The sequence below is a fragment of the Mus caroli genome, chromosome 4 (genome assembly GCF_900094665.2).
Source record: "Mus caroli chromosome 4, CAROLI_EIJ_v1.1, whole genome shotgun sequence".
NCBI lineage: Eukaryota > Metazoa > Chordata > Mammalia > Rodentia > Muridae > Mus > Mus caroli.
Window position 1 is genome coordinate 37,412,045 of NC_034573.1, and position 16,160 is coordinate 37,428,204.

A 16,160-nucleotide genomic window follows, 5' to 3' on the forward strand; every position below is an offset into this window, starting at 1 on the left:
TGCCCCCTTCCCATTCCTGCCTCGAAGAGTTCTTCTCCCATCCCCCTTCGCCTCTGAGAGGGTGCCACCCCCAGCACCCCCTCTCCCTGTGGCATCAAATATCTACAGGATTAAGTGCATCCTCTCCTACTGAGGCCAGATAAGGCAGTCCTCTGCTACATATGTGCCAGAGGCTAGCCTGTATATGCTCTTTGGTTGGTGGCTTAGTCTCCTGGGAGCTCCCTGGGCTCAGGTTAGTTGACACTGTTGGCCTTCCTATGTGGCTGTCATCCCCCTCAGCTCCTTTAATCCTTTCCCTAACTCTTCCATAGGGTGTCCAACCTCAGTCCAATAGTTTTCTGTGAGTGTCTACATCTGTCTCAGTCAGCTCCTGGTAGAGCCTCTCAGAGGACAGCCATACTAGGCTCCTGTCTGCAAGCACAACATGGCATCAGTAAAAATGTCAGAGACTGGTGCCTGTCCATGGGATGGATCCCAAGTTGGGCTGGTCACTGGTCATCCATTCGTTCACTCTGTGCTCCATTTTTGTCCCTGCACTTCTTTTAGACAGGAACTCTGTAAGGCTTTCAGGAAGACCTTTAATGTTAGTTATCTCTCCCCATCTTCCCACCTCTACCCTGCTCTCCTATATACCTTACCACCCTCCTATTTTAGTTTCCCCTTTATTTGTTATATTCAATTTCTCTTCCTTTGGAAGAGTCCTTCTTCCCCATTGCTCCCTTACCTAACCTCTGTAGATATTCTGATTGAAACACACATTTAAAGCTGACATCCATATGTAAGAAGAAACATGCAGTGCCTGTCTTTGGGGGGCTGGGTTTCCTCACTCAGCATGATTGTTTATAACTTTATCCATTTTCCTACAAACTCCATCATTTCATTTTTCTTAATAGCTGAATAATATTCCACTGTGCAAATGTACCACATTTTCATTATCTCTCCATTAGTTTATGGATATCTAGAATGTTTCCAATTTTGGTTATTATGAATAGAGCATCAGTAAACATGTGTGGAAAAATATTTGTGTAGTAAGATGTAGAGTTCTTTTGTTAGATGCCCAAGAGTGGTATAGCTAGAGCTTGTGGTAGGGCGACTTTCATCTTTCTCAGGAACCTTCACACTGGTTTCCATAGTGCCTGAACCAATCTGCACTCTGAACCAATCCCACGTGGGATGAGGAAGTGTTTCACTTTACCTGAATCCTTCCCAGTGTGGACTGTACGTTTTTAAATTTTGTATTATTATTATTTTATTTATCTCGGGCATTCTGATTGAGGTAAGATGAAATCTCAAAATAATTTTAATTTGTGTTTCCCCGATGGCTAAGAATGTTCAACATTTTTTTAAGTGATTCTGAGTTATTTGTGTTTCATCTTTCAAGAACTCTGTTGAATTCTATAGCCCATCTTTAAATTGGATTTCCTGTTTTATTTGTGTTGGTTCGTTTTGTTGTTGTTTGCTTTTTGCTTGGTTTTGATTGTTTTACATTTTGTTTTATATGGTCTAGATACTAACCCTCTGCTGTGTGTATATTGGAACAGGGTTTTCCATCCTCTAGGCTGCCACCTTGCTTGAATGTTGGCTGGCATTTTTTGCAATACAAAAGCTTTTGAGTTTCATGAGGTCCCATTAGTTAATTGTTGACTATAGGGCCTGTGCTATGTTCTATTCAGAAAATCTTTTCCTGTGCCAATGAGTTCAAGCCTTTTCCTCACTTTCTCTTCTATCAGATTCAAGGTATCTTATTTTATGTTGAGTTCCTTGATCCACTCGAAGTTCAGCTTTATGCAGGGTGATAAACACGAATCTATTTGTAGTCATCTATGTTCTATCTAGTTGATCAGCACCATCTTCTGAAGATACTATCTTTTCTCCAGTGTGTATTTTTGGCTTCTTTGTTAAAATTCAGGTGTCAGTAGGTGAATAGAATTGTCTGGGTCTTCAATATGGTTCCATTGATGATATCTCTATTTGTATGCTGATACCATGCTGTTTTTATTACTATAGCTCTGTAGTATAACTTAAGATCGGGGTGGTGATGTCTCTAGCAGTTCTTTTATTATTTAGGATTATTTTAGTTATACTGGTTTGTGTGTATGTGTGTGTGTCTGTGCAGTTCCATATGACATTAAAGATTTTTTTCAGTTTCTGTGAAGAATTGTGCTGGAGTTTTTTTTGATGGGGGTTGCATTGAATCTGTAGATTAGTAGAATGGCTCTTTCCTTTTCTTTTCTCTTCTTTTCTCTTCTCTTCTCTTCTTTTCTTTTCTTTTCTTTTTTTCCTCTTAATTGAAAATAGATTCTTCTCTCATACAATTTATCCCAACCACAGTTTCCCCTCCTTCCACTCCTCCTACCTTCTCCCCTCAACTCCCCACTCTGCCAAATCTACTACCCTTCTGTTTCCTCTTGAGAAAAGAACAGGCCTCCAAGAGACAAGAGCCAAAAATGGGGCAAAGCAAGACATAATAAGACAAGGCTAAATCCCTTATATCAAGACGAGACAAAACAACCCAATAAGAGGAAAAGTCTCAAGAGGATGCAAAAGAGTCAGAACTACACCCTCTTATACTGTTGGAAATCTCACAAAGTCATGAAAATAACAGTTATAACATATATGCAGAGGACCTGGTGCTGACCATATAGGCCCAGTGCTTGCTGTTTCCGTCTCTGTGAACCTGTGTGAGTCCTACTTAGTTGATTGGTGAGCCATGTTCTCCTGGTGTCCTTTGTGGAGGTGTGGTTCTGATGCTTTGATTTAATCGAGAATCTGCGGGTAAGGATACTGAAGGTCCTTGTCCCCATTGGTTTTTGATCAATCAATACGGATGCCAACAGCCAATGGCTGGGTGGAAAGAAAGAGGTGGGGCTTCCAGGTTCCTGCAGGTTAGGAGAGAGGAGGAGGAAGAGAATTGAGATACTTGGGGGAGGGAGATGGAACAGACTTAGAGCTACAGAAGAGATCTTCTAAAATGTAGGCAGAGAGGGAAAATGGCCCACTGAAGGGCAGCCCAGCAAGACCAGTGGGCTTCACCGAAGGTAACTAGGCAACTAAGCTAAGGGCTAATTTAGAGATGTTGAGCTAGGAATAAAGGGAAGGGCATATTAGCCGCAGGAGGCTTAGAAGAACCCAGCTACTGAGTCAGTAAGACAGGTTAAAAATGAGCTAATGTGTGTATGTGTGGTGGTGGTGTGTGTGTCTTGACTCGACAGGAGCTCAAAGCTGTGTAGCCAAAACTACCCACTGCAGTGCTTCATCCCCTTTGATGCCTACAGTTTTTCTTCCCTCTCTTCTGTGGGGTTCACTGCTCTCCGAGGGAAGCAATCTATCTGATGGAGACCTCCAATTTAGACTCTCTTTCTATACAATGTCTGGCTGTGGGTCTGTGTTCCCATTCCCTATTTGCTGCCAGAGAAAATGACTCTGATGATAACTGAACAAGGTACCAATCTATGAGTATAACAGAATATCATTAAGAATCATTTCATTTGTTTGTTTATATTCCTTCTTTATATTTAATCTTTTTTTTAACACTCCAGATTTTCTTCCTCTTCCAGTCTACCCTCTGACTGTTCCACATCCCATTCCTCTTCCCTACCTCCCTGTCTCCAGTAGGATGTCCCCACCCTCCTTTTGCCACTCACGTTTGATTCTACCCTAGGCCTCTTGGGATATCCAGGCTCTGGTTCCTGGCTCTCCTGGCGGTATAGGGGATTTGCTCCCTCTCTTGATATGGGCCTCAAGTTAAACCAGACATTGGTTGGCCACTCCCACAAGTTCTACATCACCATTTCCCTAGCATATCTTACAGGCAAGACAGATTGTAGGTGGAGGGTTTTGTGGCTGATTTTGTGTCCAGGTGTCTCTTTCTGCAGAGAACTTTCTGGTACCAAAGAGACTAGAACATAGGGGTGAAGGCTCCAAGGCCACACCAGCGTGACCTTTCTCCATTCAATGAGCGGAGTAAAAGTTGTCCTGAGCAATGAGGCCCCGCTGCCAGTTTTCAGAGAATGGCCTTCTATCCTGGCATCAGCCTGGGCTCTGTAGGGATCTCCATGGGACCACCTCGGCTAACAGTTCAAAAGAATGTAACCCAGTTCCACCACTCGATGCCTGGCCTGACTATAAGAGTCACTCTCATAGATTCCTGGAAGTTTCCACTGCACTAGGTCTCCACAACCCCTACCAATTTATGAGCAGGGAGATCTTTCCATCGTTTGATATTTTCAATTTCTTAAAGTTTTTATTACACAAATTTTTTCAGTTGCTTGTTTAGAGTTATCCCAAGATATTTTTTGAGGCTCTTGTGAAAGGAACTAGTTCCCCGATTTCTCAATATGTTTGTCAGTTATATGTAGGGAGGCTATTGATTTTTGTGTATTAATTTTGTATCCTGCTACTTTGCTGAAAGTATTTATCAGCTGTAGAAGTTTCCTGGTAGAATCTCTGGTTTAAAGTTTTTTTTTTCTTTAGATTTTCTTTTAATTTTATGTGCATGAGTGTCTGCCCGCATGTATGTGCACCACATGTATGCCTGGTGCCCTTGGAGCTCAGAAGACAGCCTCAGATTTCCTACAGCCACTGTAAGCCATTATGTGGATGTTGGGATGGAACCTGGGTCCTCTAGGGGAGCAACAATTTCTCTTAGCCACTGAGACATCTCTTCAGCCCTGGGAAACAATATCTTAAGAAAGGGAGGGAAAGAGAAGGTGATGGGATTGCATATGATACAAAAGTTAAAGGGGAAACTAGCTCTCTATGAGGAAGGAAAGGAACCAGACAGAGAAGGGCAGGAGGGATGGGGGAGGGAGTGTGAGAAAGGAGACAGACTGGAACAAGGTATAATGATGCACATGTATGGACATGCCTCAGTGAAATGTATTATTTTGTGTGTTAATTTAAAGTTTTTATATCATGAAGTAGAGAAAATCTAAATATAAAAAGCACTATCATATGTAATGTTCACTTTGATAATAAAAGCTTAAATTGAAGACTAGTAGTAATTTATGCCCATTCTGGCTGACACAGACTACTTTTGTTCTCTTTTTTGTAGTAGTAGTAGCCATTGTCTTAACCACCGAGCAATCTCCCCATTTCCTACCCTGCTTGTGTATAGAGGGGGTTAATTTATTTTTATTTTTTTCCCTAGACAGGGTCTTGCTATGCAGCCTTGGCTGGCCTAGAATCCACAGAGATCCATCTGCCTCTGTAGCCCCAGTGCTGGGATTAACATTGTGCACAAACATACCCAGCCCTCCAGGTCCTTGTTTTGTTCTGTTGTACACTGTAGCTGTCTTCAGACGCGCCAGAAGACGGCGTCAGGTCTCATTACGGGTGGTTGTGAGCCACCATGTGGTTGCTGGGATTTGAACTCAGGACCTTCGGAAGAGCAGTCAGTGCTCTTACCCGCTGAGCCATCTCTCCAGCCCTCCTTTTGTTCTTGTTGGATGGAAATTAACTTCATTATTCAAATGATTTCTGTGCATAACTGAGCCGTTCTGGTAATATCTACACTTAATTCCTTTCCTTTTCATTTCCTTGTGTTAGTATCTGAAAATATCTTTAAGTGCCCTTTCTTTCAATGTACCTCTTGTCAATGTCTAAGTTATAAACCATCTTTTCTCTTTTCTCATGAGAAGTATCTTTAGGGCTGGGCTAGAGCTCATTGGTACAGTACTCACATAGAATGCTCAAGGCTGGGATCACCAGCACTGCAAAAAAAAGTGGAAATTAGAGAAGTTTTAAAATTGCAGCTCCTTTTCCAAGTCCTTTTTAGATAGAGTACATATGGACTGGAAAGCTAGGGAGGCTGCTGAGCCTTCGGAGCAGCAACAAGCACCCACCATCTCTTTTTCCACTGCTTAGTGCTGAGCCTTCCCAGTAAGCAGAGTTCCATGTACTGATTTTAAAAACAAAACCAAAAACACCACCACCACCACCAGATTATCGCCATCAGCGATTAAGGAAATTGATGTAAGCAGAGGCTTCTAACAGCTTCAGGAGCAGGTCACATCACCCAGTAAGCAAGCTCACGTCATCAAAGGTCATCTTCAAAACAGGATGTCTCCTGTCAGCCTAGACCCATTGAACGGTTTGCATATCTGTCTGAAAGGGAAGAACAGTTGGTACCTGACATCTGTAGTGGGATTTTTAACCTTTAGAGTATTTTTACACTATTAATTACAGGTTTGTTATACCTATAAACAATGAAAAATCAAGAAATACATTAACTGAAACATAATACTGGTAAATATTCTAAAAATTCCACAGGGGAAAAATGTCCAGGGCGAGTCTGTGACTCATCAGATGGTGTTATTGCATGTCATGGTCTGTGTGTAAAATGTCCCCTGAAGGACCTCATGCCCTGCTGCTGACTTTGGGGACATTGTGGAAACTTTCCCGGGTAGTTCTGCTTGGGGGGGTGACTCCCTATGGGCAGGCTTGAGGGTTCTAGCCCAGCTCCACTTCTGGCTCCAGCCTCAGTTTCCTGGCCTGCCACAATGTGAGTAACCTAACATATAGTTCAACCACCACAGAGCCACTCATCACAGGCCTTCCCCATCCGTGATGGACTGACTGCATCCCTAAACTATCAGAATAAACCCTTCCTTAAGTTACTTCTTTCAAGTTTTGTCTCCCCAAGAGGCAAGTACACTGAGATCCAGTGTGTATCTAATATGCACCAGATACTGTGAGACTCATAAAGTGTGTAAGATAATGCCAGTTCTGAAGTGTGCAGGTCCGTTGAGAGGGAGGCATCCATGTCAGCAGTCACTAGTCATTGTAAGTTTTTTTCATTTGTTTGTTTGGTTGGTTGGTTGGTTGGTTGGGTTTTTTTTTGGGAGGGGGGGGTTGGTTTTTTCGAGACAGGGTTTCTCTATATAGCCCTGGCTGTCCTGGAACTCACTCTGTAGACCAGGCTGGCCTCGAACTCAGAAATCTACCTGCCTCTGTCTCCCGAGTGCTAGGATTAAAGGTGTGTGCCACCACGCCCGGCTCTATTCTATTTTTTTCTTTATTTTTTCTTCCTTCCTTCCTTCCTTCCTTTCTTCCTTTCTTCCTTTCTCTCTCTCTCTCTCTCTCTCTCTCTCTCTCTCTCTCTCTCTCTCTTTCATTTTCTAAGTTTTATTTGACAGTTACATCTATGGAGATTGCTTGCCTTGAGCCCCAGAACTCACATACAAATATGAGGTGTGACAAAATGATGCCAGGTAGGACTGCTGACCAACTGAGCTAGTCTAACTAGGGAACTCCAAGCCAGTGAGAGATCTGTTCTCAAAGGAGGTATTCCTAAAGATGACATCCTCTGGCCTATACACACAAGTAAACACATGTGTAGAATGCATGTGTATACACATTAACATTGACATATATACATCTATAATTAAAATGCACATGTATTAGTCCCATCTATCCAGCTAGGTAAAACTTCTCATCATCAAGGTTCTTTTTATTCTATTTTATATCCCCAGGAAGAGAAAAAGGAAAATGCACATCAAGTCCCATTTAAAGATTGCAGATTGGCACGTGTGGTGGTTTGAATAGGCTTGGCCCACAGGGAGTGGCACTATTAGGAGGTGTGGCCTTGTTGGAATAGGTGTGGCCTTGTTAGAGGAAGTGTGTCACTGTGGGGGTGGGCTTTGCCAGTCTTCTCCTGTTTGCCTTTGGAACATGAGGTGGAACTCTCAGCTCCCCCAGCACCATGTCTGCCTGGATGCCACCATGCTTCCCGTCTTGATGATAATGGACTGAACCTCTGAACCAGTAAGCCAGCCCCAACTAAATGTTGTCTGTTATAAGAGTTGCTTAGGTCATGGTGTCTCTTTACAGCAAAGGAAACCCTAACTAATACAGCATGTATGTATATATATAAAAAAAAACAAAACAAAATAAAAATAGATGTGGGGGCTGGAGAGATGGCTCAGCAAGTAGGAGCACTGACTGCTTTTCTCTTTCCTACCACTCACACAGCAACAAACAACCGTCTGGACTCCAGCCTTGATTCATCCTCATGGGTCCATGAATGTGTGCACATACCCCCCCCCCCACACAAAGCTTTTTCCAAAAAGTAATGAAACTGTTTAGAAGAATAAAGGTGACAAATAAGAGGAGAGAGGTGAGAAAGGGAGGGGCAGAGGCAGGCCAGGGACACATGTTCAACACACAGCTTGTACTGATATGAAAACTTTAAAGTGTATAATAAATTTAGAATAAAAGGTTGCATATCTTCATCATGTGAAGAAATTATGAAATTAAAAAGCTTATAGCCAGAGATCATGGGTTGAGACCAGCCTGGGCTCATGGTGAATTCCAGGCCAGCAGAGCTGCAGAGCAAGCCCATGTCTTTAAAGGAGCAGGCTATAGGAGAGGAAGGAAAGCATGCAAGAGGAACGCAGGGGAAGGTGAGGGGGCCACAGGAAAAGGAGCAAGTTCTCAGCTTCCAGAGAGGAGTATGGATCACTAGCATTTGACTGCCGCAGCCCCAGCAGCAGCAGGTCCATATCAAGTCTGTCAGGAAACTACTTGCGGCTTCTAATCCAACCATCAGATAAACAATGAGATATAAATACAAATTTTGGACTCTGTAGACTTGGCTCAGTGTCTTAAGAGCACTTGCTGCTCTTTCAGAGGACCCAGGTTCAGTTCCCAGCACCCACACAGCAGCTCACAGCCATCTGTAAGTTCAGTCTCAGGGGACCCAGTGACTACTTCTGGCTTTTGCTGGAACCAGACATGTACATAGAACACTTACATATGTAGAAGCAAAACACCGTACACATAAAATAACAATTTTTAAATGAAATGAAGAAGTACCTTTATGTATCTTTGACCATCATGGAAGTGTAAGTCAAATTATATCGGTGGTTCAGGGGGCCACATTGGGATTTCATTTCACCTCAGAATGGCTACCATTGTGAAAACAGAAAATAGCAGGCACACAGGAAAAAAAGATATCATATGCTCTATTGGTAGGAATATAAATTAGTCCAACCACCGTGAAAGCAATAAACTAGAAGTGGCATTCGCTACGCACTGCTGAACCACTCCTGGTATAAACCTGAAGGAGTCAAAGTCAGCACTCAGCACCCAGCGCACCATTACTACAGTCCTTCTCAGCCACTGCCCTTGAGGATCTGTAGTTCAGTGGACCCGTGGCCTGCCTCCCACCATCACCACATGCTGAACTGTTCCACCACTGCCATCTCCCTTATCTCGCTATCCGTTTCCCCAAGCATCCTCCCTGCCCCCAAGCTGCGCCAAGCCAAAGCCACACAACTCAGTGCGTCAACACGGCAGCCCCTCCAGCTCTGTTTTGGAACCTGCATCTCCTACTCAGTATCCAAGTGATTTGAGGTAGAACATTGTCTTACGCTGAATATCAAGATTTTCATCTGTCAGAAATGTCCATCAGTATTAATCAACATGTAAAGAGCTTGGCAGAGTTCCTATGAATTGGTACCTGGTGTGTTCTGGTTGTTGGTACCTCCCCTCAGAGTCTCACAGAGGCTCCTGCTGACCTGTCTGTGCCCAGTGTACAACTCTAGTGTCCCCGTCCCCACCCCCACTCCACCCCCCCTCCCCCAGGGCTCCCCACCCCCCATCACTCCACTCTCCAAGGGGAAACACCTATGAGAGCTAAGACTGCAGAGGAAGGATGAAGTAGTATTCATATTTGCTGTTCTGTTTTTGTTTTTCCTGTACAGATTTTCATGTTTTTAGGTGGAATGTGTTTTCTGCTGTCGATTGGACATGGCATCTGGGAGAACAGCAGAGGCTATCACTTCCAGGCCTTTCTCCCATGGAAGCATTATATTACCTCATCGGCTACGAGTTCTGCCCTTATTTTCTGGTCCTACTTCATAGTGCTCAACACCATGGTACCCATTTCCCTCTATGTCAGGTGGGCATCTTTGACCATCTCTGTACAGGCGAGGGCATGACTTTCCTCTTCCTGCTTTAATAATCAACTAGAGTATGGTATTTTAGAAAGCATGTGTTATGTGATTTCTTCCTTTCTTTTCTTTTTTTCTTTTCTTTTTTTTTTTTTTAAGACAAGAGCTTGCTATGTAACCCAAGTTGACTTGAAACTTCAGACCCCCCCTGCCTCAGCATCAGGACTGGGATTACAGGCATGCGCCACCATTCCACCAAAGCTCACTATGTATGCTTTAACTCTTTTCTTTTCACAGGCTTGGTGTGTAAAACACTCTGAGGAGTAACTAGAAGTTGCATAAATGTCTTTCATGTCTAGAACACTGTGTTAGATATTATGTGATTTATATAAAGGGATACTTGCCCATCCCCTTAAGTAACCTGTAAGTGACTGTATAAGACATGCAAACACATAAAACAATTAGTAAATAGCACACAAACTTGTTGTTGCTTAACTATGCCAGACAGTCTTTTCATACCAGCGAGCTAGGCTCTCACTCACACAGATAATGCAGAACTCAGATAAGAAGAATGGAACTAGGTGTGGTAACTCGAATAAGAATGCTCCCTCCAGGATCATTAATTTGAATTCTTAATAGGATGAGGAGATGTGGCCCTGTTGGAGGAGGTATGGCCTTGTTAGAAGAAGTGTGTCACTCACTGGGGGTAGGCTTTGAGGTTTCAAAAGCCCATGCCAGACCCAGGGTCTCTTTCCTCCCTGTTGCTTGTGGATCAGGATGTAAAACTCCCAGCTCCAGGGCCATGTCTGCCTGCCAGCCACCATGCTCCCCACAATGATGATAATGGACTGACCCTCTGGAACTGTAACCAAGCCCCAATGAAATGTTTTCTTTTGCCTAGTCATGGTGCCACTTCATAAAAATAAAACAGAAGGTATATGCTTTATGATCTAAGTTAAGTTCCAAATATGTGTTTATATGTGTTCTCTCTTTTTAAAAAATGTATAACTTTATTTTATTTGTTATTGTGAATTTAAGTTTTCAAAGTTTTTCTAAGTTTCATAATGTTTTCTGGCTTTCATTGGAATATAACAGTTTTTGTTTTGTCTCTAAATTTATGAATTTGAGGTTTTTTCTCTTTCTTTTGATTAGTGTGGGTTTGTAAACTTTATCTGTCTTTTAAAGAAGCAGTGTGTGTGTGTGTGTGTGTGTGTGTGTGTGTGTGTGTGTGCCTCCTTTCCAGGTCTCCTAAAGCCTGACTTCTGATATTCCAACCCTGAAAGCATTCACCATTACAGAGTTACCGTATTTAATAAATGACCACCTAGTATGTGCCACATCCTTTACTCGCTGCTTGCTCTGGGCATCACCTGTCTTCACCATTCAATCCTGGAAATGCAGACAGGTCCCCAAAGCCCTCAGCTCCAGTTCTTCTGATTGCAGAGCCAATACCTTATCACTAAACTGTCACCCTGGTCCTTCACTCTTGAGCAATATTGTGTTTGCTGTCTAAGCTAGAGAAATGAGACAGGAAAGAGATATAAAAGAAATACAAGTAGGAAAAGAAGTTATGATCCTTCTTTTCAGATGACATGATCATACATTTAAATGACACTAAAGACTACATCAGAGAAGTCTTAAATCTAATTTAAAAAAAAACACTTATTAAAATACCAGGACACACAGCACACAGAACAATTGGTAGCTTTTCTCTATACTGATAATGATGTTTTTAAGTAAGGAATTGGAGGGAGGAGTTCTCACTCACAGGAACTACAAAAACAAAGTGTCTACAAGAAGGAAAGACTTCTACAGTGAAAACGTTTAAACAGTGAATAAATGAAAGAGAAGAAGACACTAGAAGACTGTAGCCATCGAGCAGCTGTGGATAAACTGGGTTACCTGGAATGGAGGCTGGAAAAGAAAAGAGACGGTTGTAGAGAAGGAAGAAGCCAAGACAAAGGTTCTGATCAAGGCTCAAAGTTTAATACTCAGCACTATGTTTATATAGAGAGCTCCTACAGACCCATCTTTTGTTTCAGCTGGATTATGTTGCAAACAGGCTCAGCAGGTGGTCTATTCCTCAAAGCTCCTGTAGGAAATTGCAAAATCACAAGGCCTGACACTCCACCTAGGTCATAAGACAGTTGTGGCAAGCACTCAAGATCTGTTTAGCCTGCTCAAGGCTGGGGGAAGCACACAATCTCCCCCATTTTGTTTTGTTTTTAAAATGAGCAATTATCAGTAGCTGGACGGGGGGGGGGGGCGCACAAGATTTACTTGTTTTCCATAACCATGTCTAGGATATAGAGCGGAAAGGCAACCGTGCCTGTCTTAGGTCAGTGTCTATATTGCTCCTTTTACCCGTCATGGAGGACAAACATAGCATTGATGTATGTCTCTGTCTTAGGTCGATAGGAGCGCAAAAACACTCTTACCCTCTCTGACTACTGGCCTTCTATAGCACACTCTTTTCCATATGAATGTGTACTCAATGCATTACTTCATAGCAATGGATAACTGCCATGGTGAATAGCTGAGCTTGCTGAAAGTGATCCTGTGTAAAGGCAACCAATTTGTTTAAGATACATGGTCCAAAAGTTAAAAGCAACAAAATTATAATTAATAGTCCAAGCAGTGTAGAAATTAAAGTTTTAAGTCATAGGGAATGGAGAATCAGGGTTCAAACCATCCCTGATTCTGTCCTTTTTCTCTTCCTTTTGACTAGTTCTTCTCTAACTTTAGCCATAGAATCCTTTACTATTCCTGAATGATCGATGTGAAGATAACATTTCTCATGGAGGGCTGTGCATAGTCCTCCCTGTTGACGGAATAAAAGATTAGGAGCTTAAACACATGCACTAACACTTGTTTGAAATTCAGATCCTGTCCAATTTAATCTGCTGCAAATGTAACTTCATAAAGAACTGCAACTAACTTCCCAATATGTCTCTGAAAATGTCCAGAACCAGCCTTCCAAATGAAGCCTGTCATTTCCTTTTTTTCCAATATTGGATTGATTTCTAGACCAGTCCATGATTGAGTCAGAATAACTGTCACATTAAAGGAAAGAGAAGAGTCATCATAACTTCTCCTGTTGATTAATTTTTCTAAGTCAGTCTCCACAGTCTCCATGTTCTCTGTCCCACAAGGTCTAAAAGCTTGAAGCAAGGCAGCTTGTCCAATCTGGGATATAGGCAAGCAAAGGTGGGTCAAGAACATGTGTCCAAAACAGCTATCCTGTAACCATTGTCAGGGCACTCAGCAAGCTCACAGGTCAGCATCAGTCTTTGTCTCAGCATCAGCATGTCACACCAATCACTCTGGCAGCTAGCACACTCCTGTAGCATCCTGTGGAAAAAACACAAACATGCCCTCTTCCCCATATTCCTGGTTGGGATCATGCCATATGCCAGTCAGTGGATCCTTCCATTTCACCTAGGCATAAATAAGTATGTCTAGTTGTAGGGTGCCATAGACACTCAGCAGAGAGTTCCTTAGCATCCAATTTTTTAACAAATTTAAAAATAAAAAGCTTGATTTAAATAATGTATATGGGGATATAATTCCCCCTTTTTGTGTTTTATGAAGATACTGTTTTAAAGTTCCATGGGCCTGTTTCACAATACCATGTCCTTGAGAATTATGAAGAATCCCAGTAATATGGATACTATTAAACTATCAACAAAACATCTCAAAAGCTTGACTGTAATAGCCTGTTCCATTATCTATAACACCTGGATAGATCTGTAATCCTTTTATAATAATGCTGCTTCAGCCTAAGAGTGACCCCCAGGTCCCTGGAGGCAAGCAGGGTTAGAACTCCCATTTCTGGGGTCAGTACTGTGTAGATGGTAGAACTGAGGTCCAATCCTGCACTTCCTGGGATTGCTCTGATAAGTTCAGAAATGGATTTCCCTGGCTTAGCAACAGCTTCATGATTCCAAAAACTGCCTGTTGTGAGTGCCTTGGGGTCTGAGACTGACTCCTCCTCACCAAGGAACAAGCAAGGCAATAAACACATTTCTAGGGACAAGTCAGGATTACCAAGACAAAAGGAATGTCACACAAGCCTCTGCTAAGGCTGCTCTGAGTTTTGCATTAACTCAATTGTAAATGTTTCTTAAATCTCCACTTGCTTGATTTTTTTCTTAATTACAAATATGGGTGAGTTAATTCTGAGCCTGTGATGGAACTGCAAACTGCAGCCAATGGAACACTGGCAGTTTAGCCATAATTTTTAAGTTTCTTTTGCAATTTTAGAGCATAACCATAGTTTTGGAAAACAAAACCCAATTTTTAACAGTGTAAACAATCCATTCTCTTTAAAAATCAATACCAAGAGCATTACTTTCAAGTTACAAAGTTTGGCTGCCAGTTCTTATATATGAATTCGTGACAGTGCAACTTTTAATACCTCATTAAAGAGACATTGTTTTAAATCCTACCCTTTAGAAGTCTAGTTTCTAGGATAAGAATTACATAAAATATTATCCCAATTTAGAAGTATCTTTAGACACCTGTTTTCCTGGGTTGGCTCATGCCACGTGTTGTTGTTTAGAATGACTCCAACCCTGAGTTACCAGTTTTAAGCTAACTTTCTGTTACTAATGTTACAAATTTCTAATCATACCCAATAACTTATAAGGCAGTACTCTACTACCAAGACATGCAGAACATATTTATACCTTTAAAACCAGTCAGAAACAAAAATGAAGTGGCTATACACATCTTATATATTTAGACCAAACACAATTTTTACTTTTTTCTAACTATAATTTCAAGAGAAAAAGCACCTTGTCGCTTGCTGAGCCCAGTAAACACAATCAGAGGTTTCCCGAGTAGAAACAACCATCAGCTTACTTGCCATAGAACTTGAGAAGCTGCTGGCCCCTTTAAGAGCAGCTTTTGCAGACAAGCAGATCCTGGCAGGGCTTCTCCAGCTATGCTAGACTTCTAACTACAGGTGCAGGGCTCCAAAGGCCAACTGAGACTGTCTTTTAAACAAGTTAAACTAAATCAAGGGGTGGACAGCCAGCAGATAAAGTTTTAATCATTTTTCCTTTTCAACATGAAACACAGAAAAATAATCATTCAAACAACGAAACAAAACCAGACGTAAATTGACACACATGGACAGATTGGTGCACCAAGGACAGACAATAAACAGGGGAGAAAACTAGATTTCCCAAAGGGACCTAAATATAACCAGAGCTAAGGATATCTCCAGTAGGAGACAGACAGGAAGCTGGATGTTTCCCGATTTCCTCCTGTCCCTAGGAGAGATTTGAAATAGCTTATTTCCATTTTTCTTCTCTTTTGCTAAAATGTCCTGGACAGGGGACAACTGTTTTCCTGAAACCTACTTTCTCTCTCTCTCTCTCTTTCTCACGTCATTTATATATTTATCATCCCTACTTTTGGGAAACATGCACAGCATAAATCTACTTGAGCTAAGAATTTTTTCTAAAATCTGTTTTTTAAACCCTGCTCCTCTCACCTGATGCAGCTCTTGACTGCAGACAAATTGCGCTGTCACCCCTAGGTGAATTCGGCAACCGGTCAACACCGCTTCAGCCTAGCTGTATTCCCTTAATGTGCCTCCTACAACAACATCCTCCAAAAAATAGACTTATAACTAGCGTTAGCATTAATGCTGTTTGTTGCTTACCGTGCAGTATACTATTGCTTTTCTTCTGTTTTCTGTGGAGCTCCACCCAAGACAGCATTTCTCAGTGGGTCCCCACCCCCTCCCCTGTTTTTAGTCCCCTTGTTCAGGGCACCACCTGTAGCCGTTCAGCGGTCATGGATGAACTGGGTTACTTGAAAGGGGGTCTGGAAAAGAAAAGGGATGGGTGTAGAGAAGGATGAAGCTAAGACAAAGGTTCTGATCAAGGCTCAAAGTTTTTCAGCACTGTGTTTATATAGGGAGATTCCAGGGACACATCCTTTGTTTCAACTGGATTATGTTGCAAAACTCAGTGCTCCTGTAGGAAATTGCAAATGCAGAGAGACCACTCCACTTAGGTCATAAAACAATTATGGCATGCACTCAAGGTCTGTTTAGCCTGCTCAAGGCTGGGGGAAGGGCACAGAAGAGGGAACGTCCTCCCACGTCCCTGGGTCAGCAGATTTAATATGAAATTGCCGATGGCACCAAACGCAGTTTTACAGATTCAACACAATCTCCATCAAAATCCCAATGACAGTCTTTATGACACTAGGAGAAAAAAAATGCTAAAACCAATGTGGAAGTACAAAAGACTT

At 42.2% G+C, this 16,160-nt stretch overlaps 1 protein-coding gene across 4 annotated transcripts in view; it reads left to right on the top strand.

The window, feature by feature from the left end:
* The window catches only part of LOC110292950 (phospholipid-transporting ATPase FetA), a 107,648-nt gene that overhangs the window by 56,077 nt on the left and 35,411 nt on the right, over nucleotides 1-16,160 (top strand). For all 4 annotated transcript variants that reach the window (XM_021160640.1, XM_021160644.1, XM_021160643.1 and 1 more), the window contains exon 13: nucleotides 9,705-9,901. In XM_021160640.1, coding sequence (XP_021016299.1) covers nucleotides 9,705-9,901 — 197 coding nt within the window. The remainder of the gene's footprint in view (nucleotides 1-9,704; nucleotides 9,902-16,160) is intronic.